This window comes from Periophthalmus magnuspinnatus, chromosome 9, assembly GCF_009829125.3.
Source record: "Periophthalmus magnuspinnatus isolate fPerMag1 chromosome 9, fPerMag1.2.pri, whole genome shotgun sequence".
In the NCBI taxonomy this organism is placed as follows: Eukaryota; Metazoa; Chordata; class Actinopteri; order Gobiiformes; family Gobiidae; genus Periophthalmus; species Periophthalmus magnuspinnatus.
The window spans coordinates 8,943,650-8,970,483 of record NC_047134.1 but is presented as its reverse complement, the minus strand read 5'-3'; the positions used below and the strand labels follow the sequence as shown (position 1 = coordinate 8,970,483).

The 26,834-nt window shown below is 42.0% G+C and overlaps 1 protein-coding gene across 1 annotated transcript in view; it reads left to right on the top strand.

The window, feature by feature from the left end:
- The window catches only part of kntc1 (kinetochore associated 1), a 73,155-nt gene that overhangs the window by 2,055 nt on the left and 44,266 nt on the right, over positions 1 to 26,834 (top strand). The window contains exons 9-28 of the mRNA XM_033972448.2: positions 1,076 to 1,128; positions 1,586 to 1,695; positions 6,829 to 6,883; positions 7,968 to 8,066; positions 8,145 to 8,188; positions 8,259 to 8,321; positions 8,421 to 8,496; positions 10,273 to 10,398; positions 10,480 to 10,646; positions 11,616 to 11,727; positions 12,170 to 12,313; positions 17,970 to 18,026; positions 18,105 to 18,176; positions 18,536 to 18,655; positions 20,214 to 20,357; positions 20,434 to 20,529; positions 20,770 to 20,873; positions 24,837 to 24,939; positions 25,019 to 25,153; positions 25,241 to 25,360. Of these exons, the coding sequence (XP_033828339.1) occupies positions 1,076 to 1,128; positions 1,586 to 1,695; positions 6,829 to 6,883; positions 7,968 to 8,066; positions 8,145 to 8,188; positions 8,259 to 8,321; positions 8,421 to 8,496; positions 10,273 to 10,398; positions 10,480 to 10,646; positions 11,616 to 11,727; positions 12,170 to 12,313; positions 17,970 to 18,026; positions 18,105 to 18,176; positions 18,536 to 18,655; positions 20,214 to 20,357; positions 20,434 to 20,529; positions 20,770 to 20,873; positions 24,837 to 24,939; positions 25,019 to 25,153; positions 25,241 to 25,360 (2,000 nt within the window). The remainder of the gene's footprint in view (positions 1 to 1,075; positions 1,129 to 1,585; positions 1,696 to 6,828; positions 6,884 to 7,967; positions 8,067 to 8,144; positions 8,189 to 8,258; positions 8,322 to 8,420; positions 8,497 to 10,272; positions 10,399 to 10,479; positions 10,647 to 11,615; positions 11,728 to 12,169; positions 12,314 to 17,969; positions 18,027 to 18,104; positions 18,177 to 18,535; positions 18,656 to 20,213; positions 20,358 to 20,433; positions 20,530 to 20,769; positions 20,874 to 24,836; positions 24,940 to 25,018; positions 25,154 to 25,240; positions 25,361 to 26,834) is intronic.

Here is a 26,834-nt window from a genome sequence, read left to right as displayed (position 1 = left end):
GTATAACTTTCTATATGTTGCATCTATTTGAACGTTATTACATTCAATACAGTAGTCCCTTGTTTATTGCGGGGGTTACTTTGCAAAAAATAACCTGCAATATGCGAAGTAGAAAGCTTTATTTTTTACGATTATATATATTTTAAGGCTATAAAACCCCTTTTGGCGCCCTTTATACATTTTTCTCAAACAGGCATTAACATTTTCTCACATTTCTCTTCTTTTTATACACTCTCAAACCTTCGATTTATTTACTGTAAATAAAAATGACAGCTTTTAGAAATACTGTAACAAATTTTATTTTAATGATCAGCCTACGAGGTTGGACACATAAGAAATGATTAATAGTGACTCTTGCGTATTTCACACTTCCTCTGACCACGCCTCTTCATCCTGGTGCTGCTCCTTTGTAGTAATATTCTTTTTCCTGCAGTCACTGATCCACAAAGCTAAAGCAGACTTCATCGATGGTCTTGTTGCGGGCAGTTACAACCCTTTTTGCATCCTTGTTAAAACTTATTGCTGCTGTTGTCCTTATGTTGTTTTCCCTCCTTTATGACGAATTGAAGATTCATTTATTCTGTAATGGCGCCCTACAGCCGCGTAACTTCTACCTTCCCTCAGCATGTCCAGAAGTTCAACTTTTTCTGCGATGGTTAGCATCTTCCTCGGCCTTTTGGATGCAGGCACAGGTGCCTTTGTCGGTGCAGAACATTTCATCGACAACTTGCAAACATAAAGCTCTTCCAGAGTCACCTTGCTAGCATCCCTTAGCCAATCAGGACGCAGAACACAATGCACGTTCATACACTGTTAAAGCATGCAATATTGCACAAAAACAAAATCTGTGAAACAACGAGCCCGCAAAAGGTGAACCGCAATATAGTGAGGGACCACTGTAATGCAAAAATGAAATAATTAGGCCTGTCTGCAAAAGGTGAACCGCAATATAGTGAGGGACCACTGTAATGCAAAAATGAAATAATTAGGCCTGAAGCTCATTTTCCAGAACCTTTTGACTCTTGCTATGAGGTTTTAGCAAATGTGTCAAAAATACTGTATGTGTTTTCTCCAGGTGTGCAAAAGATGGTAGTGGTGAACAATTTAGTGTACATTCTTGATACGGAGGTGAGTTCATCAGAGCAGCACTAAATCTGCTCTTATTTTCTGGTCTATGTTATTGTGGTTTCCTTATCACAAACATACCAGGAGTTTTGTTTTGTTTCATTGACACATGTTTAACACACACCATCCACCTTGTGATGTCATGTGGTAATACAGAAAGTGCTTCACTGTGTATTTAAACTTCATACATCTTTAGGGGAATCATTTGGATGATTTCAGCCATGGAATTGTTGTTCCCTGCTGAACTAAAGGTAAAAGGTTTTGAACTTTGGAGATATAGACAGACTAACAAAGTGTTACTCAAACATGTGAATGAAACAAAATAAAACTCCAGGCATGTTTTGAAGAGGTAAGCACAATATAACATGGCTAAAAGCTCACAAGATTTCATTTTGTGCAATATAGGACCTTTTAAACTTTTATCTTTGACCCATTCCTTCTTCTCCCTGTTTGATAACAGGACTTCCTCAGTCTGTGGGATGTGAACGTCTTCGTCATGATTCATTGCTGGTCAGATCTGTTTATTCACGACTTTGAGCTGACCTCCGAATGTGGAAGCGCTGCTATGTCGTATGTATCCATGTGTGATCAAACGTTCATGTAGGACTGGGCGATATTTTAAAACCTATGTATGTGTGTGAGGTATATATATGTGTGTGTGTGTGTGTGTGTGTGTATATGTATATATATGTGTGTGTGTATATGTGTATATATGTGTGTGTGTGTGTATATATGTATATATATATATATATATATATATATATATATATATATATATATATATATATATATATATATATATATATATATGGACCAGAGGAAGCAAAGGAAAGAGTTGTCTCAGGAGATTAGAAAGAAAATTATAGACAAGCATGTTAAATGTAAAGACTATAAGACCATCTCCAAGCAGCTTGATGTTCCTGTGACTACAGTTGCACATCCATCCATCCATTTTCTTCCGATTATCCGGGGCCGGGTCGCGGGGGCAGCAGTCTAAGCAGGGACTCCCAGACTTCCCTCACCCCGGACACGTCTTCCAGCTCCTCCGGTGGGACCCCAAGGCATTCCCAGGCCAGCCGAGAGACATAGTCCCTCCAGCTTGTCCTGGGTCTTCCCCGGGGCCTCCTCCCGGTGGGACATGCCCATAACACCTCCCTAGGGAGGCATCCTGAGCAGATGCCCGAGCCACCTCAGCGGGCTCCTCTCGACGTGTAGGAGCAGCGGCTCTACTCCAAGCTCCTCCCGTGTGACTGAGCTCCTCACCCTATCCCTACGGGTGCGCCCAGCCACCCTGCGGAGGAAACCCATTTCAGTCGCTTGTATCCGTGATCTTGTCCTTTCGGTCATTACCCAGAGCTCATGACCATAGGTGAGGGTAGGAACGTAGATTGACCAGTAAATCGAGAGCTTCTCCTTCCGGCGCCTTCGCCTCCTTCTTCACTGCAACGGACCGATACAGCGACCACATCACTGCAGACACTGCACCGATCCGTCTGTCAATCTCACGCTCCATCCTTCCCTCACTCATGAACAAGACCCCGAGAACTCCTCCACTTGAGGCAGAGACTCACCACCCACACGGAGAGGGCAAACCACCTTTTTCCGGTCAAGAACCATGGCCTCGGATTTGGAGGAGCTGATTCTTATCCCAGCCGCTTCACACTCGGCTGCAAACCGCCCCAGTGCCTGCTGCAGTTCCTGGCTCAAAAAAGCCATCAGGACCACATCATCCGCAAACAGCAGAGATGAGATCCTGTGGTTGCCGAACCAGACCCCCTCCAGCCCCTGGCTACGCCTAGAAATTCTGTCCATAAATATAATGAACAGAACCGGTGACAAAGGGCAGCCCTGGCGGAGTCCAACATGCACAGGGAACAGGTCTGACTTACTGCTGGCAATGCGAACACAGCTTCTGCTCTGGTCATACAGGGACCGGACAACCCTTAGCAAAGAGCCCCGGATCTCATACTCCCGGAGCACTCCCCAAAGGACACCATGAGGCACACGGTCGAATACCTTCTCCAGGTCCACAAAACACATGTGGACTGGTTGGGCAAACTCCCATGAACCCTCGAGGACCCGATGGAGAGTATAGAGCTGGTCCAGTGTTCCGCGACCATGACGAAAACCACACTGCTCCTCCTGAATCAGAGGTTCGACTATCGGTCGGATTCTCCTCTCCAGTACCCTGGAGTAGACCTTACCGGGAAGGCTGAGGAGTGTGATTCCCCTGTAATTGGAACACACCCTCCGGTCCCCCTTCTTATACAGAGGGACCACCACCCCGGTCTGCCATTCCACAGGTACTGTCCCCGACCGCCACGCAATGTTGCAGAGACGTGTCAGCCAAGACAGTCCCACAGCATCCAGAGACTTGAGGTACTCGGGACGGATCTCATCCACCCCTGTAGCCTTGCCACCGAGGAGCTTGCCAACCACCTCGGTGACTTCAGCCAGGGTGATGGTTGAGTCCGCCTCTGGGTCCCCAGTCTCTGCTTCCTCCTTGGAAGACATGACAGGGGGATTGAGGAGATCCTCAAAGTATTCCTTCCACCGCCCGACAACATCCCCAGTCGAGGTCAGCAGCTCTCCACTCGCACTGTAAACAGTGTTGGTGAAGCACTGCTTTTCCCTCCTGAGGCGTCGGACGGTTTGCCAGAATCTCTTTGAGGCCGTCCGATAGTCCTCCTCCATGGCCTCCCCGAACTCCTCCCAACCTCGAGTTTTTGCCTCTGTGACTGTGACTGGCCCGCCTGTACTCATCGGCTGCCTCAGGAGTCCCACGAGCCAACAAGGCTCTATAGGACTCCTTCTTCAGCTTGACGGCATCCCTTACTTCTGGTGTCCACCATCGGGTTCGGGGATTGCCGCCGCGACAAGCACCGCAGACCTTATGACCACAGCTACGAGCGGCTGCATCAACAATAGAGGTGGTGAACATGGCCCACTTGGAGTCCATGTCCCCAGTCTCCCCTGGGATCAGGGAGAAGTTCTCCCGGAGGTGTGAGTTGAAGACCCCCCTGACAGAAGGCTCTGCCAGTCATTCCCAACAGATCCTTACGATGCGCTTTGGCCTGCCAGGTCTGTCCGGCTTCCTCCTCCACCAGTGGATCCAACTCACCACCAGGTGGTGATCGGTTGACAGATCTGCCCCTCTCTTCACCCGAGTGTCCAAGACACGCGGCCGGAGATCAGATGATACGACAACAAGGTCGATCATCGACCTCCGACCTAGGGTGTCCTGGTGCCACGTGCACTGATGGACACCCTTGTGCTCGAACATGGTGTTTGTTATGGACAAACTGTGATTAGCACAGAAGTCCGCTTGGGTTCAGATCGGGGAGGCCGTTCTTCCCAATCACGCCCCTCCAGGTGTCACTGTTGTTACCCACATGGGCGTTGAAGTCCCCCAGGAGAACAACGGAGTCCCCGGTCGGTGCACTGTCTAGTGCCCCTCCCAGAGACTCCAAGAAGGCTGGGTACTCTGCACTGCTGTTTGGCCCGTAGGCCGACACAACAGTGAGAGACCTGTCCGCGACCCTCTCGTTCACCGGGGTGAACCTCAACATGAAGCGGCTGAGCTGTGGGGCAATGAGCAAGCCCACACCAGCTCGCCGCCTCTCCCTGCCGGCAACGGCAGAGAAATGGAGAGTCCAGCCCCTCTCAAGAAGTTGGGTTCCAGAGCCCAAGCTGTGCGTGGAGGTGAGGCCGACTATATCTAGCCGGTAACGCTCAACCTCCCGCACAAGCTCAGGCTCCTTCCCCCCCAGCGAGGTGACATTCCATGTCCCCAGAGCCAGTCTCCATGTCCGGAGATCCGGTCGTCAAGGTTCCCGCCTTTGACCGCTGCCCAGATCTCCATGCACCAGCCCCTTACGGATCCTCTTGCGGGTGGTGGGTTCACATGAGGACGGCCCCACGTCACTCCTTCGGGCTAAGCCCGGCCGGGCCCCGTGGGGAGAAGCCTGGCCACCAGGCGCTCACTGTCGAGCACCCACCCCAGGCCTGGCTCCAGGGTGGGGCCCCGGTAATGCCGGTCCGGGCGAGCCAGCCTTGATTTTTCTCTTTTCATAAGGGGCTTCTGAACTGCTCTTAGTCTGTCCCGTCTCCCTGGACCTGTTTGCCATGGGTGACCCTACCAGGGGCATGAAGCCCCCGACAACATAGCTCCCAGGATCATTCGGGCACTCAAACCCCTCCACCACGTTAAGGTGGCGGTTCAGGGTTGCACATATTATTCAGAAATTTAAGATTCATGGGACTGTAGCCAACCTCCCTGGATGTGGCCACAGGAGGAAAACTGATGACAAATCAAAGAGACGGATAATACGAATGGTTACAAAATAGCCCAGGAAAACTTCTAAAGAGATTAAAGGTGAAATTCAAGCTCAAGGAACATCAGTGTCAGATTGCACCATCCGTCGTTGTTTGAGCCAAAGTGGACTTAATGGGAGACGACCAAGGAGGACACCATTGTTGAAAACAAATCATAAAAAAGCCAGATTGGAATTTGCCAAACTACCTGTTGACAAGCCACATAGCTTCAGGGAGAATGTCCTATGTACAGATGAGACAAAAAATGGAACTTTTTGCCAAGGCACATCAGCTCTGTGTTCACAGACGGAAAAATGAAGCATATCAAGGAAAGAACACTGTCCCTACTGTGAAACATGGAGGAGGCTCTGTTATGTTCTGTGGCTGCTTTGCTGCATCTGGCACAGGGTGTCTTGAATCTGTGCAGGGTACAATGAAATCTCAAGACTATCTTAAGACTTGGGGATTCTAGAGAGAAATGTGCTGGCCAGTGTCAGAAAGCTTGGTCTCAGTCGCAGGTCATGAGTCTTGCAACAGGACAATGACCCAAAACACACAGCTAAAAACACCCAAGAATGTCTAAGAGGAAAACATTGGACTATTCTAAAGTGACCTTCCATGAGGCCTGCCCTACATCCTACTGAGCATCTTTGGAAGGAGCTGAAACATGTCTGGAAAAGCCACCCTTCAAACCTGAGACAATTGGGGCAGTTTGCTCATGAGGAGTGGGCCAAATTACCTGTTGAGAGGTGCAGAAGTCTCATTGACAGTTACAGGAATTATTTGATTGCAGTGATTGCCTCAAAAGGCTGTGCAACAAAATATTAAGTTAAGGATACCATCATTTTTGTCCAGGCCTGTTTTTATGACTTTATTATTATTATTTTTTTAATAATTCTGTTGAAGCATGGTTGAAAAGCAGTGTCTGACATTCATTGGTTAAATTTTATAATTACTTTTGTCAGATTCAAGTTATTTCTGTGACCATTCAGTTTTTCTTTCATTAACTGGCAGGCACCAACAATTTTGTCCAAGTGTGTAGAGATTAGAGATTTGGCCTGTAACATGTAGCAAAGCATGAATATGCTCATTGTACAAATTGTTTTCCAAATGCATTAATTAAATTAATAATTAATTTTTAAAATTCCAGTTAAATAAACACAGCAGAAAAACTTTTAAAAAGTGCCAAAAGATCAACAACTTGTTAAAAAGGTAAATTGAACAAGGTTTACCCTTACCTATTTTCATATAATTTGGTCACATTCAGACCATCAGACATGACAGAATCTCCATCTTGATTAAAACCTAAATCATTGCCCAGCAATATTTTTAAGTGTTTCCTACATTCAAAATAGATTTAAAGAGTTAAAACTCACCTGTTGCTTATAGACAAGATGGCAGCAGCATCAAGATGATCACAATTGTCAAGCAAGGCAACAGTCAGGTGCGTATTGTGTGAAGTATTGACTATACTTGTATCATTTTGCTTTAAAGTTGTATATGTTACTTTTCTGTTAGGGGTTTGCCACCTGCTTGTCTCCATGGATGTGCTATTGCTTTGCCTCGAATGTTTTGTAGTATTTATACATTTATTGCTCAAGAATCAAAATATGCACAAAACTACAATTTTACCACTTTCGATACCACAATGATAACAAAACACTTTTTTGACAATAGAATGTAATATTCAACAATAATACTAGATCACTCTAACAATGTTCAAAAGGTCAGATTTTTCTCCTGTTTATTTTGCGGTCACTTACTAAAATTATTCTAGATTCGATACTAGGTTTATCAATGATTAAACTAGCAAATTACCTTTAGAGCACATGTGTCAAACTCAAGGCCCGTGGGCCAAATGCGGCCTGCCATGTCATTTTATGTGTCCCGCTACAAAGTAAATTAAAAGGTATGACTGTTTTAATATTCATATCTATGCAAATTCCTATGTAATATTTGTAACTTGAATAAGTAATAAATATACCAACGGTTAATTAACAAGATTCAAAAGCAGTTGCATTTATTTTACATTAAATTTGATTACATTTAGTGACATTTATCTTACAGGTAGTTACATCTGGCCCTTTGAGAGTAACCATTTTGTTGATGTGGCCCTTTTTGAAAATGAGTTTGACGCTCCTGCTTTAGAGCATCAAACAGTCCATGGTTATGATGTAAAGGGCCAGTACCAATACTATTGTAAACATTACCACAATAATGTTCAGTGCAGCCCATTTATAAATAAACAGTTACAGTTTAGCAGCAGCTGTATAACAGGGACATGTAGGGATACTTTTTACAATCCCTCTTCTTACTGTGAGTGATCCCTTATCCACTGCTCTGACCTGTAAATTGGCCGGGTGATGTCACTTACCTGTTTCCATGGACATAGATAAGTTTAATGCCATACTCTGGAACATTCCAAACAAAGCAATGACCTACTCTCAGCCAAAAAGCTACATAGTGCACCCTTAACATTTTTATGTATTCATTTTTAAACCTTTTGACTTTAATTCACAACATTTTAGATAAACTTACTGCAGATCCGCTCCTTGCCTTCAATGACTGTGTGCTACTCCATGAACATCTCCTCTGTCTCCTGCCTTGTCCACACAAACATCAACATGGTACTAAGCTGTGAATGAACTTATATTCAATAGTAATAATTCATGTTTTAATATACTATCTGTGTGTATTCTTTGAAGGATACATTTTACTTGGTAGAAGGGATCTTTGAAAACCCAGAAAGGTGAGACTTGATCTTTGTCTTGGTGCAATTTTAGCAACGAAATAATAGATTTTTTTTTTTTTTTTTTAAGTCGAGGGCAACCAATATCTTCTCTTGCAATCAGATGCTTCACAGAGGCATTGCCAGAAAACAGGTAAGCAGTGTAGCAACTTATAACGGAACTAGAGTGGATTCATTTAACATAAATCAATAATTGGTATGTTTTAAAATTGTTTTCACTTATTATTTTCAGGCTGAGCAGACTACTCTATAAGCACATGTTTGAGGAAGCTGAGAAATTTGCAATTGCTTTTGAGTTGGATTTAGAGGTAAACCAATTATGATTCTTATTCCTAAATTTAATCTGATTGGTCGATGTGCCACAACAGCAGAACCAGCTGCTTGTTACATCCAGTTGGGAGAAAAGCACAGACATCTTCCCTGTGCACAAACGCACAAGGTGCTTCCCTACGCCTCGCTCAAGCTTTGGAAAGTTGCGTATTTTTTAGCAGCTGTAGCTAAGATTCCTCCACATTTTCTGACAGAGAACACTTTAAACTCTCTCGCAGTTTTTATTTCATAGTGATAGGACCAATATTGGAGCTTTTCAATTTAAAAATAAACAAGTAAAACTGAGACATTTCACCAAGTAAAGGCCAGCAAGCGGATTTCTAAATAAAAGTTTGAATTCCTTCTATATTATATTCCTAAAATGCACAAGTTGACAAACCCTCCGGAGCAGCCTATAATGACAAACCAATTAATAGTTGTTCTTTCTGCATATGTAAATCATTTCAGTAAGCCCTATGTTCACCATCTCCCAGCCTACACAAGAGACTCCACTGACTTTATAGAAAAGTGCTCAAACCTAAAAGACTTGCCTGAAAGGCTCTGCTGTTAACTTTGGACATAACCAGCCTCTATACTAACATTCCTTACAAAGGGGGTTTAGAGGCTTTAAGTCATTACCTACAGCCATAGACTGTATATATATTAAATAACCAATGTGTAGGAAGTGATCAAGGGCGCGCTTCTGGCACCATCGACCCTGACTCCAATTCACTTTACATTCAAAAAACTGTCGCCCCTCTCTCTGTAATTGCTGCTGTCAGGCTCGTCATTTTGGTCTTAAAATGTTTGTATTAACTTTACATGATCCTGGTATTTTTATTTCGCTATTGTGTCTGTAAATAAAGACATGAACGTTAATAACAGACAAATCTTTCCCGAGGTTGCTCCCTCTAGCATTAGGTTTGATTGACAGCATTGCAAAGTGCCCATTCCCTGCTAAACTAGGGATGCAGGTTGGAAAGCCTTCAACAGCCTCGCTCCAGATTGGCTCTTTGGAACCAAGGTCCATATTTGGAACTCCGGTCGCGAGTGTCATAACAACCAAATTCATCCCTATAACTGCTAGCCTCGGTAAACTTCATTTCTATGGTTGATGTCACACTCCCTTAGTCCACTTCTGCATACAGCCTACAACTGAAAAGCAACACATCCCTCTGCCCAGATAATTTTGGATCTCATTTAATTTGTTATAAAATACAATTATATTTATTTTGAAAATGTATTTTATTTACGGGCATTTTTAAAAAATGATTTAGCATTTTTAATGTCAGTCTTCAATATTTGAACCATTTTTTGTCAGTGTTAAATGCAAAAGATATCATCAAGAAGTGAATGAGTTTGTAATTTTGCAGAATACATTGGAACCTAGTTTGGTCACGCCACAATATAGCGCTGAATAAGTTTGTTTCCTCGATATGTTGGTCATGAAATCAAATCGTATAATCATTACATCAGTATATAGAGAGGATGTTGGTAACATAATATTTTGTGTAAATGAAATATCTCATTGTTCTGGTAACGTGTAATTCAGACCTCTACAAACATGTTCTGAAATGCATGGGATTCTTGACTTACTTTAGTAGTTCAAATTTCTATCTTTTTTCAAACATCAGCGCTGCTGGGTGTGTTTGAAATAAGCACTGTAAAATTAATTCACATTTCAAAAAGCAAAATTGCAAATCTAATCATAATCTCAGTGCTTCCAAAATGATCCTGCCCTATTTAAATTGACTAATTGACTTTTATGTGCGCAGCTGGTGTATAAGGTGAAGCTGGACTTTGTGCTGGAGCAGTTGGCCTCTGCGTCGGTGGGGGGCTATGGACAAGAGGTGTGGTCCGACCTGGTCGAGGAGGCACGCACTAACCTCATGAAGATCTCAGTGAGTCAACATGATTTTTAATATAATTTTCTTCATTATGAAAACAGCCACACCAATGCAGACTTGTTTGGTTGTGTTCAGGATGAGCAGTATGTGGTGGAGTACTGTCTGAAGGCTCCGTGGCCTACCTTTGAGATGGCTGAGAAGATGCTGAACCACGCAGCCTCTCATTACTGCACTCTCCAGATCCAAGAGGCACTAGCACGACTGGCCACCTTTTGCAGTCTGTACACTGTCGACAAATTCAAGTAAAATTCTTTAAGACTAAACATCTATGCTAGGCTTGATATTTGATAGCATATATTTGCTAAATCTTTCTAATCTCACCAAGGTAAGATATTTTTATTGAACCAGTAGGGAAATTTGTCCTCTGCATTTAACCCAGTCATGAATGCTACTGGGGAAATCTAGAGCAACACAAGAGCCATGTCCCAATTTTTAAGCTAGGCTTGGTCAGGACTACTGTAGCTGTAGCCTGGTATTTGAAAACCACACCATCAAGTTGTGTACGCTCTACTTGTTTTATGAGGCCCACAAATTAGCACTATAGGTCAATCCTCCAGCTACACATCGAACAGGTCAGAAATGGACACAAATCAATACTAAAACAAGTACAGAAACTAGATCATTATCTGAACAGGTACTTATACTGAAGACAATCACAAAGAAAATCAGATTGTTCCCTTTTCTATAGATATAGATATGACAATTTCCCTATGTATTTAATAAAGTGTACATAACTAACCCGAGCTTTCGGCAGATTGATATGTATAGCTCTGTGAACAGAGTTCTACATATCAATCTGCAATGACTCTTGCTAAAAGCGATCAGTGCATTCAAACAAATATTTCATGCTGAAGGATTGCATCAGAGGAGCAAGCAAAAAATCTAACTTAAGTCACCACAAATGTGCAAAGAACTTCTCTCTGCATGCTTTTCAAAAACAAAATAGTCTGTATTTCCGCTAAAATAAGCTTAAGTACGCCTGTTGGCGTTGCCATGTTTGTTTTGGTTAGTTCAGCGCTGGCTTCTGACAAACCACCATGCTGCCATATGATTGGCCAGTCTTTGCACCAATGGTGCGTCACATGCAAACGTCTCAGCTGGAGCTGACATTTCTCAATAGTTTGTGAACTCACAGAAGTCACAAGAATTCATCTTGCTGCGCAAAGCTAGTACATTACCCCATTAGCTGTAAACTGTCGTGCAATTTCCAGTGGCATCGCTTGGATCGAGTTCCTGAATTGCACAGATGTTTTTGGAGACATCCTATGTCATCTGCGTGACGCCGACCTGAAGGGGGCACAGCTTCTCTGGCTCAGACATGAGGTAATGGAGCCATTAAAATACTATGCCAGTATAATGTTCATAATTCTGTAATTAAGGTGACTAGAGGCAAAATTAGGTAAACTGTAACACATGTTCAATAATAAACTAACAATCATAAACAGATTTAAAGGTTTTTCCATCTTGATAAAAGTAACTACTATATTCTGATTTTACAGGATAGAACTGTTTGGGGTTTTTTTACTAAAAAGGATGAAACACTATATATAGTTTTCTAGCCTCAAGATTATATTTGGACTTTGTGGAGTCACCAGTAAAACCTAAAAATCACAACCTTGTCTATTAAAATCTCATACATAATGTAACAACACATTTGTAAATGTCTTTAAACCAGGCTCTGATTTGATTTGATCACTAACTTTGTTACAGACCCATATAGAGGTAATTGTTGTGTGAGCCTGACCTGAGGATTTGTGTGTACCAGGGACAAATGGCTGCGGAGTTTGATGAGCAGAAGCTCGAGGAGATGCTGAATAGCATCCCAGAGGACCTGCCCTCCAAAGACTTGTGTCCCTGGTTCAACTCTGTCTTTTTCCCATTTGTGAGGAGAGTGCTTCCATCAGGACAGGTACAGGAAATATGGGCAAAGACTACAGAATTTATATTGGGGATGTTAAAATCACATTTTAGTGTTTTAGTGAAGAAACACTAAACACTTAAGTGTCAGAACACTATCACAACGCGATCAGTGTGCATACGCTAATGAAATTACTGCATATCACTTTGTATATTCAAACTTCCTGAATGAGAAAATGTGACAAACAGTCCTGGAAAACCACGATTATCAATTAAAGGCGCTGTACCTGATTTTTATCATCTTAAAAATGTGAAAAACAAAACTAGTTAATTTAGCAAACAATTTGCAGTGGTTCAGCATTCCTCAATTACCTTATGCAATCAGAGTTGTGAAAAGTATAAATTAAGATGCTCAAAGACCAATGCAGAGTTTTGCCACGCTAACAACAAAACTAACAACAATGAGCATGCTAACGCACACTTCTTGGTTACTGAGTAATAAAACACTTCGTAATTAAATGCAAACAGCACTCAGCAAACTTGCAGTATATTGTATAAGCAGCTCTTGCAGTATATTGTATAAGGCTTGCTCCTGCTGCTTCCTCCTTACTTTGCTTTTTTAATCATTTTACCTCTTCCATTTCTGGGAGATTTGTTTAGTTATGATTTTCTCTTAAGTAAACCAAGACTTTTAAACCATTTTTACATTTTTTAACAAAATTTTTGATGAGCCACCAACATGTCTGGGGGAAGAGACAAAAGGAATTCTTTCTGCGAACACTGTCGGAACTATCAACAACAAATTAATGAGCTACAAGCACGGATATTTGTTTTAGAATCTGAAAAAGGACTTCACCGGACGCTCCCTGTGACTTCCAGTGGTAAGCAGCCTACAGTTACTTTCAGAGAAGAGAGTGAAAAAACTGCTACTTTCAACTTAAACCTGAGTGATACGGTGTCTTTTCCAAAACTTTGTAAAGACAAGAATTTCAAGCAAACGCGACAAGTGATAAGAGGCAATGCTAATATAGTTACATCACCCAAAATACAACTTACAAACAGATTTTTACCACTGTCACAGACTGATGTCGATGTTAATATACAAATGGAAAATGGATTTTTGTCGCAAAACAAGAGCAGTGGAATTGGCAAAAGAGCGGCGGCAGACAGGCGGTCTGTGCCAAACATCAAGGTCAGAGATACGCTGCTGCTAGGAGACGGTGCTATCAGAGATGTGACTCACAGAGGAATACAAACTTGCTCGTACCCCAGTCACACTGTCTCTGAGATTACAAAACTCCTCCCAAAAGTTTTGTCAACATACCAAGGAGCTAAACAGCTGATTGCGCACGTGGGTGCAGTTGACACCAGAATGAATCAGACTGAAATTTTGAAAATGAATTTCGTTGAATTATTTGAGGAGCTTGATAAAGTGGAGGTTAAGACTTTCATCAGTGGACTTCTTCCTAGCATAGACAGAAGGGAGATGAACAAATTTATCTGGCTGTTTCAGCTGAACACATGGCTGTTCAACACGTGTGCGGTCAGAGGACTGCACTACATTGAGAACTTTGATCTATTCTGGAAACGAGAGGACCTGTTCAAGGGAAATGGCCCGCACCTGAGCAGAGGTGGAGTGAGAATGCTGACGGATAACCTCCTCCACGCTCTGAGGCACCGGCCTGGACAGGGTGCTGGGCCAGTGAGAGAAAAGAGGAATGAGAGAAGCATTCCTGCTGCACCAACCAGAGACCGAGCCAATGTGTCAGCACCACCAGCAGCACCACAACTACAACCACCACCTTCCCCAGCGAAGGAGTCACCACCAGCAGCACAACCATCTCCCCCAGCGAAAGAGTCATCACCAGCACCACAACCATCTCCCCCAGTGAAGGATTCAACAGCACCACCACCTCCCCAAGAGAACAAATCACCATCACCACCACCTTCAAAAGTGAAGGATGCATCTCCAGCGTCACTTCCCCCAGGGCCCACATCACAGGTCTTGAACCTGTCTGTGACAGCCCCAGCAGAGATTTCAGTCGCAGCAGCACCCACATCACCTCCCCTGCCCACAGACCAGCCCTGGGTCCTCTTTGCTACATCTACTCCCTCTAGGGACTCCTCACTCTCCTTTTCCTCCCCACCTTCACCTATGGCCCTTCCCGACCATCTAGAAAGTCTCATCAGATCAGGAATTAAGATGGCTCCCCTCACACCTAATATGGCGCAATCGAGAGTTCTGGCATCAACTATGCTGAACTCTTCCCCGTACCCACCTATCCCCCCCTCGTCTTTCACCAAAACTCCCCCCTGCTCCGCCTCCTCGGCCTTCACCTGGTCCCTCACCCTCACCCAAACCCCTCCCTGCTCCTCTTTGGCGCTCACCTGGTCCCTCACCCAAACTCCCCCCAGCTCGCCCTTCCCTGCCCTCCCCCAGAGCTGTTATCAACAAGAGCTAGGACACACAGGGCCTCTGCTGTCTCAGGACATACAGTCATGATAAAAATAATATCATGCTGAGGCCCTGTGATGGAGCTATATCTACAGTTACACCACGTAGACTGATAAACAGAAGGACAGTTAGACTGTCCAATCAAAGACATTTAGTTCACATTCCTTGTAAGAAGATAACATACAGTCCTACTGAAACTAATCTGAAACTTGCTGTGCTCAATGTCAGATCTTTATTTAACAAGTCCTTTTTAATTAATGATTTTATTTCCTCTTTTAATCTTGATTTTATGTTTTTAACTGAAACATGGCTCGACAAAAACACAGGTAATGCAATTCTAGTGGAATCAAATCCACCCAACTTCAAATTTGAATCTGAAACACGACTAAACAAAAAAGGTGGAGGTGTGTGTGCATTTTAGAGATAATTTAGTTACTCACAGATTGCCATTTGATGTGTTTTCATCTTTTGAGTATGTTTCATTTAAAATGGAGCTAAAGCAATCCCCCTCCATACTCTACTTAGTCATATACAAACCTCCCCAGCACTGTCTGAGTTTTATTGATGATTTTACTGAGACTTTGATGGTTTAGTCATTACAGGTGATTTTAATGTACATGTGGATAATGTGTTTGACAGAAACGTTAAAGAGCTCCGTTCTGTCCTTGAAACCTTTGGTCTGACTCAGCATGTCAGCGAGCCCACCCACAACAGAGGACACACTCTGGACCTGCATATTACAAAAGGAGTAAATATTTCAAATGTCAATGTGGTGGATGTTGCTCTGTCTGATCATTTCTGTGTCTTTTTCTGTTATTCCCAAACCAGCGGCTGGTCCTGCAGTTGTTCGAAGGAGACACATAAATGATAACACAGGTGCACTGTTCATGGAAATGATAAACTTTGAAAATGCCTCATGTTCTAATGTTGATGATTTGTTGAACTCTGTAACTTCGAGTGTTTTGAATGTTCTGAACACCATTGCCCCGATGAAGGTTAAAATGGTTAAAGATAAGCAGAAAGCGCCATGGGGGAATGATGACTCGGTCAGGGCACAGAAAAGGGAGTGCCGGAGGGCTGAGCGGGAATGGCGCAAGTCAAAGCTCCAGGTTCATTATGAGATTTACAGAGAAAAAATGCACATGTACAACCACAGTTTATGTAGAACAAGGCAAAGGTATTTTTCTGACATTATTGGAAGTTGTAGTAATTACTCTCGTGTCCTGTTTGCAACGGTAAACAGATTAACAAACCCCCCAGCTCCACTGCCGTTAAAACTAATTTCCACATCTAAGTGCAAGGAGTTTGCAGTATTCTTTAATGACAAGGTTCAGGGCATTAAAAATGCCATAAATTCCACAATGCAAATAACACTTCAGCAGCCACCTAGACACTTAGAGCTGACTCACTTTGCACCTGTAACTGACAAAACTGTCCAAGAGCTTGTCACCAGTCTGAATTCATCTACATGCTGCCTCGATGTGTTACCCACTAAATTTCTAAAGTCTGTGCTCAACACTTTGCTATCACCACTCACTCTCATAGTTAATATGTCAATTCAATCTGGAACATTCCCAAGCGCTTTGAAAACTGCGGTTATCAAGCCTCTCCTAAAGAAGAGCAGTCTTGATACCACAATATTGGACCAAACTCAAATCTGCCGTTTTTAGGCAAAGTCCTTGAAAACGTTGTTTACCAACAGCTTATTAACTTCCTCGAAATTAACAACTCCTTTGATGTCTTCCAATCAGGTTTTAGACCCCACCACAGCACTGAGACTGCTCTTATCAAGGTGACAAATGACATCCGCCTGAACACTGATGCAGGCAAAGTCTCAGTCTTGATCCTGTTAGATCTGAGTGCTGCCTTTGACACTGTGGATCATGGGATTCTCTTACAGAGACTGAAGGACTGGGTGGGATTCTCTGGTACGGCACTAAACTGGTTCAAGTCCTATTTAGAAAACAGAGTACTTTGTTGAAATTGGAAAATGTACATCAGATAAAATGTCCCTGACCTGTGGGGTGCCCCAGGGTTCAATCCTGGGACCCCTGCTGTTCAATTTCTACATGCTGCCGTTAGGCCAGTTAATACGCACCAATAATGTGTCCTACCACAACTATGCAGATGACACTCAGATCTATGTCTCACTGGCAGCAGGTGAATATGGACCAGTGGATTCACGCTGCCACTGCATCCAACAGATCAGTGTGTGGATGCAAAACAACTTTCTTCTGCTAAACTCAGACAAGACTGAAGTCATCATCTTTGGCCCACAGAAACATAGAGAAAGTGTCAGCAGTCACCTCCAGTCTCTCTCTCTAAAACCTTCAAGCTAGAAATCTAGGGGTAATAATGGACTCAGACTTGGAACTTTAACAGCCACATCAAATCAATAACATCTGCAGCTTTTTACCACCTAAAGAACATTGCAAAAATCAAAGGCATACTGTCAAAGCCAGACTTAGAGAGACTTATCCATACATTTGTCTCCAGTAGGTTAGACTACTGTAACGGCCTGCTCACTGGCCTCTCCAAACGAGCCTTAACACAGCTGCAGTACATCCAGAACGCTGCTGCTCGGTTCCTGACAAGAACCAGGAAGTATGAGCACATAAGTCCTGTGCTCAGGTCTCTGCACTGGCTTCCTGTAGCTCAAAGAATAGACTTTAAAGCAGCTCTGCTTGTGTATAAGTCTCTCCATGGCCTAGGTCCAAAGTACATCTCCGACATGTTAGTGCCATATGAACCATCTCGCACTCTGAGGACTTCAGGAACCGGCCTCCTGCTGGTGCCCAGAGTCAGGACTAAACATGGGGAATCAGCATTTAAGTTTTATGCAGCTAAAACCTGGAACAGTCTTCCTGAAGATGTGAGACAGGCCTCTACTTTGACAATGTTTAAATCCAGGCTCAAAACGGTTTTGTTCAGCTGTGCGTACGACTGAAAGGTTTTTATTCTGCACTCTTCTCTTTTAATGGTAAATTTACGATGATTATTTGTGATTATTTATGTTTTGATTTGTGTGATTTTAATGTCTTTCTTATTCTGTAAAGCACTTTGAATTACCTTGTGTACGAATTGTGCTATACAAATAAACTTGCCTTGCCTTGCCTCTTAAGATCAAAATATCTGTACTGGGCAAGGCAAAGTTTCCTCACACACAAAAAGTCAAAATTAAAGATTTTGTCACTCCATATAAGTGAACATTAAAATTTGTCTCACTTTAAAAATTATTTCATTGTGGTCATAGAAAAACCTGGCGAAATGGCTGGAACAAAGAGCTAGGAATCTGGAGTTAACTGAGAAGGTATTATTAATGAATAATATTAAGAACAATAATCGAAAATAAGATCATTCCTGTTAAATATTTGTGTTCCTTTTTTAGAGCGCCTGGCCTCAGAATGGTTTGAACCTGGCTGTGCTCGGACTTCCATCTTTATGGACCTGGACCAAATGTGTAAATTAACCAAATCATTTACAAATCTATCCAAGTATGTTTATTGTAGGTTTATAAGATTAATCAAAATCAAATCAAAATCGTAATTTAAAAAAGCAAAATTGGCAAATCTCAAAGGCTACATACAAGTTTTGTAATTTCACCCACAAATAACAAATTATGCTGTTATTTTGCCTAAAAAGTGGTAACTCTGTAGTAATATCTGTTATACATGCATAATTTTCCAGTTCAGATTTCTTTTTGTCAATTATTCTGGTTGTCTTTAAAATGTAAACTTTACCAAAATCCAGTAAACCATTGCAAACCATAAGCCCCAACTGTATTTAGGATGAGACAGTGTATTTCCTCATGTTATTTAGGATGACAACTATGGAGCAGAAGAAGTGGAGAACCTCAAGTCTTTAGTGACCAATCTAGGCCAACTTTTGGAACTGGACCGGAAGTACAACTGCAAGCTCTCCCTGTCCGTCTTTGAGAAGGTATCGTATGTTTGATCAGAATCAGAATCAGAAGACTTTTATTGCCATAGTCTGTGAACACAGTTCACAAACTAGGAACTTGATACGGTGAAAAAGTGCAACATAAACACACTGAATAAATACAAATACAAATACAAATAAGGGCATGCACAAAGTTAAAAAGATATGCTTAAAAAAATCAAATGAAATACTTAAAGGGAGAAAATATGTACAATAGCAGCATCAGAACAACAGTGCAAAGTGGCTTATTAAAGTGACCGGTGTTATAAAGTGTCCAGTATAGTGCAGATATTATAAAGTGTTCATGAGACAAACAGCAGAGGGGAAGAAACTGTTCTTATGGCGAGAGGTTCTGGTCCCAATGGACCGTAGCCTCCTGCCAGAGGGAAGTGGCTCAAATAGTCCATGTCCAGGGTGAGAGGTGTCAGCTGCTATACGGCCTGCTCGCCCCCGAGTCCTGGAGACGTACAGGTCCTGTATAGATGGAAGGCTGCAGCCAATCACCTTCTCAGCAGAGCGCACAATGCGCTGCAGTCTCTGTCTGTCCCTGGCAGTGGCCCCAGCGAACCACACAGTGATGGAGGAGGTGAGGATGGACTCAATGATGGAAGTGTAAAACTGCACCATCATCTGGACTGGCAGCTTGCGTTTCCTCAGCTGCCGCAGGTGGAACATCCTCTGCTGGGCTTTCTTGATGAGGGAGCTGATGGTCGGCTCCCACTTGAGATCCTGGGTGATGCAGGTGCCCAGGAAGCGGAAAGAGTCCACAGTGGTGATGGGGGATTCCGTCAGGGTGGGGGGAGGCAGGGGGGCTGTGACTTTCCTGAAGTCCACGATCATCTCCACTGTCTTCTGGGCGTTGAGCTCCAGGTTGTTGCTGCTGCACCAGGACACCAGCCGGTCCACCTCCCTCCTGTAGGCAGACTCATCGCTGTCCGAGATGAGTCCGATGAGGGTGGTGTCATCCGCAAACTTAACCAGTTTGACGGAGTCGTGGCTGGAGGTGCAGCAGTTGGTGTACAGGGAGAAGAGCAGGGGAGAAAGTACACAGCCCTGTGGAGATCCTGTGCTGATAATACTAAATGTGCTCGGGCTAATGTGCAGGGGCTTGTGTAACTTTGTGGGAGATATTTTTTAAAATATCCAAACTGATAATTGATTAATGTTGAACCATTTATTAGGTTCTGACTCCACAAACTATGTGGATATAGAAACTATGTACACAAACTATGTACTATATTAATATGGGAATATTAATATTAAGGCCTAAAGTTCTTTCAGTTAACAGCAGTCCTATCTTCAGGTCACCACCTTCTGAAGCAATTGTGAAAACATAATTTCACTTTACTTTTTGATGACAGTAAAGATGTTGAACTCTGCCTGTTTTTTTATGTGGATAGGCCCACATGAAACAACAAGGGCTAAACAAATGCCTATAGAACCCCCTAAAGAATGAGGGAAAACATAATTAAAAGCTCAGATAAGTTTGCACAATATAGCTCACTTTAATGATCACTTCTAATGCATGTTCAAATATTTGTGCAAAATGCTTTTAAAGGGGAATGCCCGAAGTGTGGCCTTCTTTATGTTGGACAAAGTGCCTGCTCCAGAGCTCATTTCTCACACAGTGGAAACCTGCATCGTGCCTTATGCCCAGGAGCAAAATCTGTCATATGAGGAGCTACTTCTACAGTATATAAAGGTACAAGTCCTAAGTACACTTTGATATAAATCTAAAGATGCTTGTTGTTTTGATTATTCTCACTGTATTGGAGCAGGACCTGCTGGAGCGCTGCAGCTCTCAGACCACCACCCTCTTCACAGAATGGGAGGCCAAAGCTGTGGCTGTGCTGGGCTGCATGACTGACTCTGATGTAAGGACACTAGGACAATAGTCAAAACCAGCTTTCACATCTTTCACATCTATGGTTAGGAAATCACAAAGGCTAGTTCTTTAGGAGAAAATTTTTTTTGTGATTGCTTTAAAACCTGCTCTGTAATTTAATCCTCTCAAGATAATATATGCTTCCTTGTGGTAACTTAGTCTTTTAGTGTTCTATCAATTGTTGATGCTCCTTAATATAAATACCTATTTTTATATCTATTTTTGACAGCTGATGGTGGACGCAGTGCTGGAAATCATGCAGAAGGCCGTCGTCCCTTGGAATAACATAGTGGAAAAGCTGGTCCAACAGTACCTGGAGATGGAAGGACCAAAGTACGCTCACATGCAAACTCATACATGTAACTTTATGTCATCATTATCCTGAGGACTCAGTAGGCCGAGAGTTACACATATAACTATGTGAGATGAATACGGGATTACTTCCAGAGGGCGGTGCATTGAGCCTCGATATCTAAATGTGTGCGCAACACATAGGTCAAGTATAAATATCAACAATGTGACATTGTTGACGTGACCTATATATACCTGATCCATTATACTTATCTTTTGAAATGCACTCGCAATAACTCTGAGTGACAGGAAACTGTGGCAGTCATCTGGAATTCATAGAACCTTTGTTACATGTGTAACTCTTTCTATTTCATTCCTTCTGCACTTCAGTAATCAATTGCAGATGTTAGAAGCAGACAAGATGACTGGAGCCACTGGATGAGCCATATTCACTTTGTAGAAGTGGGTGAACGTACAGGAGGAAGCCTACATACAGTTGAAACCAGACATTTACATACATACATGCATATACATATATATAAAAAGACACACATGCTTTTTTTTCTCACTGTGTGACATGAAAGCAGACTAAACCTTTCCTGTTATAATTCAATTATTATTACCAAAATTATTTTTTTGTTAAATGCCAGAATAATGAGAGAAGGGTTTTTTAGATAATTTTTCATTACTTTCTTCAAAGTCAGAAGTTTACATACAGTAAAATTACTGCCTTTAAACAATTTGGGAAAATCCAGATGATGATGTCATGTCTATGGAAGCTTCTGAAATGTTTATTGACAACATTTAATTAGAGGAACGCCTGAAACACATTGCTTCTTTGTGTAAAATTATGGTGAAGTCAAAAGAAATCAGACAAGATATTAGGAGAATTAAGAGAATCGTGGACTTGCACAAGTCTGGTTTATCCTTCGGTGCAATTTCCAGGTGCCTGAAGGTGCTACATTCATCTGTTCAAACAATTATACGCAAGTATAAACACCATGTGAATGTCCAGCCATCATACCCTTCAGGAAGGAGATGGGTTCTGTGTCCCAGAGATGAATCTGCCTTGGTCTGAAAAGTGCATATCAACTCAAGACCAAAAGGAAAAAACTTTGTCAAGATGCTGCTGGAGCTGGTAAGAGCGTGTCATTATCTACAGTGAAACGAGCACTGTACCACTGTATCTCTGCCAGGAAGAAGCCATTACTCCAAAATAAACATAAAAAGTTCAGATTACAGTTTGCAAATGTCTCCAAAAAATAAGGTGTTTGTCCCTTGTACATGTCATGTGGTCTGACAAAACTAAAATTGAACGGTTTGGCCATAATGCACATGGAGAAAAAGGGGGTGACCATACTGTCATACTGTTTGAAGGCAATGGTACCAAATACTAATAAAATGTATATAAACTTCTGACTTTAAAGAAAGTAATGAAAAAATGTAAAAAAAAATAAAAAAAATCCTCCTATCATTATCCTGGCATTTAATAGAAATAATTTTGGTAATTCTAATTGACCTAAAACAGGAACATTTCTATAGTGTATGTAAACATAAGGTTTCAACTGTAGCTGCAGCACAGATGTCATTCAGTGGCACACCCCTCAGCGCACCCCAGGCTGACTATCCCTAGATTCATATACCTGTAGAATGACATCCACAACCTCATGTGAGAGCCATTGTTTAGATACAGCATAGCCTTTTCTGTGACCTCCTTGAAACACAAGCAGGACATCTGTCTTGCAAAGACAGTTATGTCAGTACAAGTCCTCAATGTAAGAACAGGGCAAAAAGGACTGGCATTGGAGCCCCCTGCTCAGACTGTGGGGTGAACACAGGCAAAGAAAGTGACTGATTCATATGAAGAGCAGTGGGTTAGGCCACAAGGTGACAACAGACCCATCAGAATTCCAGCATATATAATTTTCAGCAACTGACAAGGCATAGAGCCCCCCAACCCGCTTAGCAGGGATGATCCCAAGGAGGAAGACTGTTGTGACTGACACCCACCTTAACTGTGAACCATCCAGATGCTCCCTGCTGTGATAAGAGATCCTTCCTCTGAGGGAGAGACCAAGGATCCTGTTGAGGAGCATCAGGAGCATGGGGAACCATATTGTCCCTGGCCAATAAGGAGCCACTAACAACCTTCTGATTGCTCCTGCCTACCCTGTGCAGGAAGAGTGGGACAGGAGGAAATGCATACAGGTGGCACACTCTGGCCACGGGTGTGCTAGTGCATCCTGCTCAAGTGGACTGTTCAGTTCTGAGAGGGAATCAACAAGCTCTTTGCAAAGTTCACAGCAAGTCTCAATTGTGATACATGGTCTAGTAGAATGGAAGTGTCCCTGAGTGCTTAACCTCAACTCTGAGAACACAAGCCAATCATTCAAGTATGGTAGAATTCATAGTCCGAAGGGGAGCACCTTAAACTGGTATGCTGTGGCATGTATCATGTAAAAACCTAGCACCTTGACATAACAATTTATGCGCCTGAGATGAAGGACAAGAAAATTATTTGAATAGAACCCCTTTAACTGCTCTTTTTCTACGCCACCCCATCAAACTTTGGGGGTTTACGTCAGAGCTAAATGTTGTAACCCTTGAGCAACGTTGAGATCATCCATGGATCTGTAAGCAACACCTGGACTAGTACCACGGGCAGTGTTACCTCTGCTGCCAACATCTGGGGATGGTCAGAGTGGACATAGTTAAAGCTCCCTGGACATATAAGCAAATGCTTGGTGACAGAGTTAGCTATGCCGCTGGAGCAAAAGCACTCCCAAGGCATCGAGTCACACAGCCCATACATGACAAAACTTTTAAAATAGCGGTGTTGTAGAAGTGAAGGCACTCACAAAGCACCAAGTCACAGACAAGTCCCTAACCTGGTTAAATAGTCACAATATGGTATTGTTGAATTTGCTGCACCGATTCAAGTACTAAACTCTACTCTGAATAGATAAATGTATTGGCTTAATTTAAGTATCAAAACTGCTGATGGTAGCAAAATATACTCACTACAGGCGAAGGTAGATAACAAAAATGTTTCTCCAACATAATTTACCTCCAGAGGATGCAGGATGCAGCTCCAATATGTGAGGGTACAAGCAAGGTAAAAAAAAAGCTGTAATCCAATAGCAACTTTGACCTGCTGATGTGATAAATGTAATTGGTGCATCAGCTATATATGGGTTTTCTGACATCCATGACAGGACTTTGTTGACATTTATTCTTACACATATGTGCTACGCACACATGTAGGTATCTAGGTGTAAAGCACCGCCCTCTGGAGGTTAGAAGGAATGAAATGTAACTCCAACTGCATGGGAGTTCATGCAAAAACAACTATTTAGTTTATTTATAAAGACGGATTGAATTTGAATGATGAGTTTAAGCTTCCTTTTTACATATAAATACCCCAAAAAACTCACTCACTCACTTCTCCTTTATGCTGTTGTCCCATATAAATCCTTATAATCTAAATACAAAGATTAGCGTAATAAACCATTGACCGATTAATCTCCTTGATGACTAGAAATCACTGATCTGGTCTGGTAGAATTGCCATATATTTGTTGGACTGAATTTGTAAGTTTGATTAGTATCATGGACTGAATGATTTGGGGGAAAATATCCAATTGCAATTTTTTTAACAAGCATTGAGATTGCAATTAGATTGATGATTTATAATTTTTAATAATAGGAATCTGTTCAAAGAGTTTTAAAAAATTTGCAGCATCTATTCAAAATGCTATTTGATTGTGATTTATTTTGCACTCCTAATAGCCATACTTAATTCAGTCAAAATATTGAATGTGTTTATGAGCTGTTGTTCAAACATATATTGCTGTTTGTGAATGCAAGTGGTAAATGCATTTGTGTATTTTCACCATTCGGTATTTTAATCTTTGAAACATAATTGCATTTAAGTCATCAGTTATCCCACAACAGCTCATGTTGTGCCTTTTTAAACACAGCTCCATACACCTTGTTTACTCAACAGACAGGAACTTCTGAAGGAGAACTATCGCTTGATGGAGATCAGGAAACTGCTGAGGGGCTATGGCATTCGCAACTTCAACCTGACCAACAATAACCAAATCATGGTATTTTTTATGAACTTTTAACCTTGTCTTTTTCAATTCTATTTTCAAGAATGGTTGAATAATAATGATGATTTTACAGACTGTTATCAGACACATCCTGAAGCAAAACCTACCGTGTTCTTTAAAGGACTCCCTGACTTTAGCTGAAGCCTATAAACTGCCCACAGCACACATCAGCTACCTGCACCTCATCCAGCTCATCAGACGGGGCAAGGTACAGGCCAAACCTTTATAAATGAAACCAATCACATTATTCAAAGTAAAACGTATATTTTGCTTGTGTGCGTGTGTGTGTGTGCAGAGAGAGGAGTGCATGACTGTGCTGAAGAGGATGTCCACTGCAGAGGCGGAGTGTGTGATCCAACGCCTCACCACATGGGCCCGGCTGCAGCTGGAGGACAAGGAGCACCTGTCTGAGGAGGTGAGCCCGGAGCACAGCAATGGCCTCCTTTGTACAAGGGCCTGGAATGAGATCCTCCTACTGCACATCAGACAACCATTCAATTACAACCTCTTATTTGTAGCACTTGTCTCTCATATGTAGAAATGCAGAGAAATCTGATTTTTTTCATATTATTCTGAACATAATATAAAACTTCTTTTACCTGATATAAGAGTTTATTTCTTCGACTGTTGATTCTACAGAAAACCACGGTGTTTCTCAGTCCACTGTTTTTTGTTTTGTTTTTTTACTCATAAACCATCATGTTTATTTGACAGCCTAATCAGTCATGCCCATCTGAAATTTGAGAGACAAGATTTTTTGTTAAAGCGTGTGGTTTTGGCTGACCAGGCAAAAGGACTTCGAGACAGTAAATGTGGAGACCCCATATTGCCTGGTGGAAGTGCATTTCTTGTATTTGCCATTTCTCTTCAGCTCTTAGCTAATTAAATACATTTAAATACATTGGACTGGGGTCATGGTGCAGTAGGTGAAGCAGTATTGTACCAACTAGACATTTTCAATTCAAAATGCAGAAAAGTCAATACTATTGTGTTTTTGAGCAAGACACTAAAGGCATTCAGAGTCAAAAATATAAGTGGCAGATTTATCAAAACTATAAAGAAAACCTTGGAAAATCTTTTACTGGTTTTCCAAAATGTAAAAATGAAGTACTAATACCTTGTTACCTTTTTCTCTTAGATAAATGTGTGTTCTCATGCATCAAAATGCTCTCTAACAATGCCATGTGGATAATTAGGCATTACCGTAACTGGCTCTGCACAACAGTAGCTGGCTAGTTACAGTCAGAGGGACAGTCATTTCTGGTGTAATGTAAGGTCGAAAAGGGTTTTGCCAAGTCACAGTAACTGTCACAGAACTACATGTCACAGTAACTATGTCACTGATATGTTTGACATTTTACAAATGCGAGGAAAACTTCATTGGAGGACACTTCTGTTTTTACAAAAAATACATCTTTTTGTGTCGCAGCTAATGCCAATATTCATTTTAGATTAATATTTAAATAACGTCACTGACTGAAATAATCTACACCTAGAAATAATTTGGTTGCCCTTACAACAAATTTAATTTAGTTACATTTATTCCTTCTATGAGAACATTTACATTTGTTCTCATAGAAGTTAGCATTGACACACAAAGTCATACCTTTTTAAAAGCAGTGTCCTCCGGTGAAGTTCTTCTCCCATTTGTAAAGTTTTTAACGTGTTGTCAGTAACATCCATCTGCAGCTGCCTCTCCACTCACTAATTTGTCAGGGTTTATTGATTTTAGAGCGACTTGACAAAAACCTTTTATACATTTCTCGTAACATTTGATAGGAGGAACCAAAAAGACAGAACTCAGGGAAAGGTTTAACAGTGTTTATTTACAGGAGTGAAAGTGCAAAAATGACAGTAGGTCAATCGGTGAGTCGGGAGTGGGGTGTTTG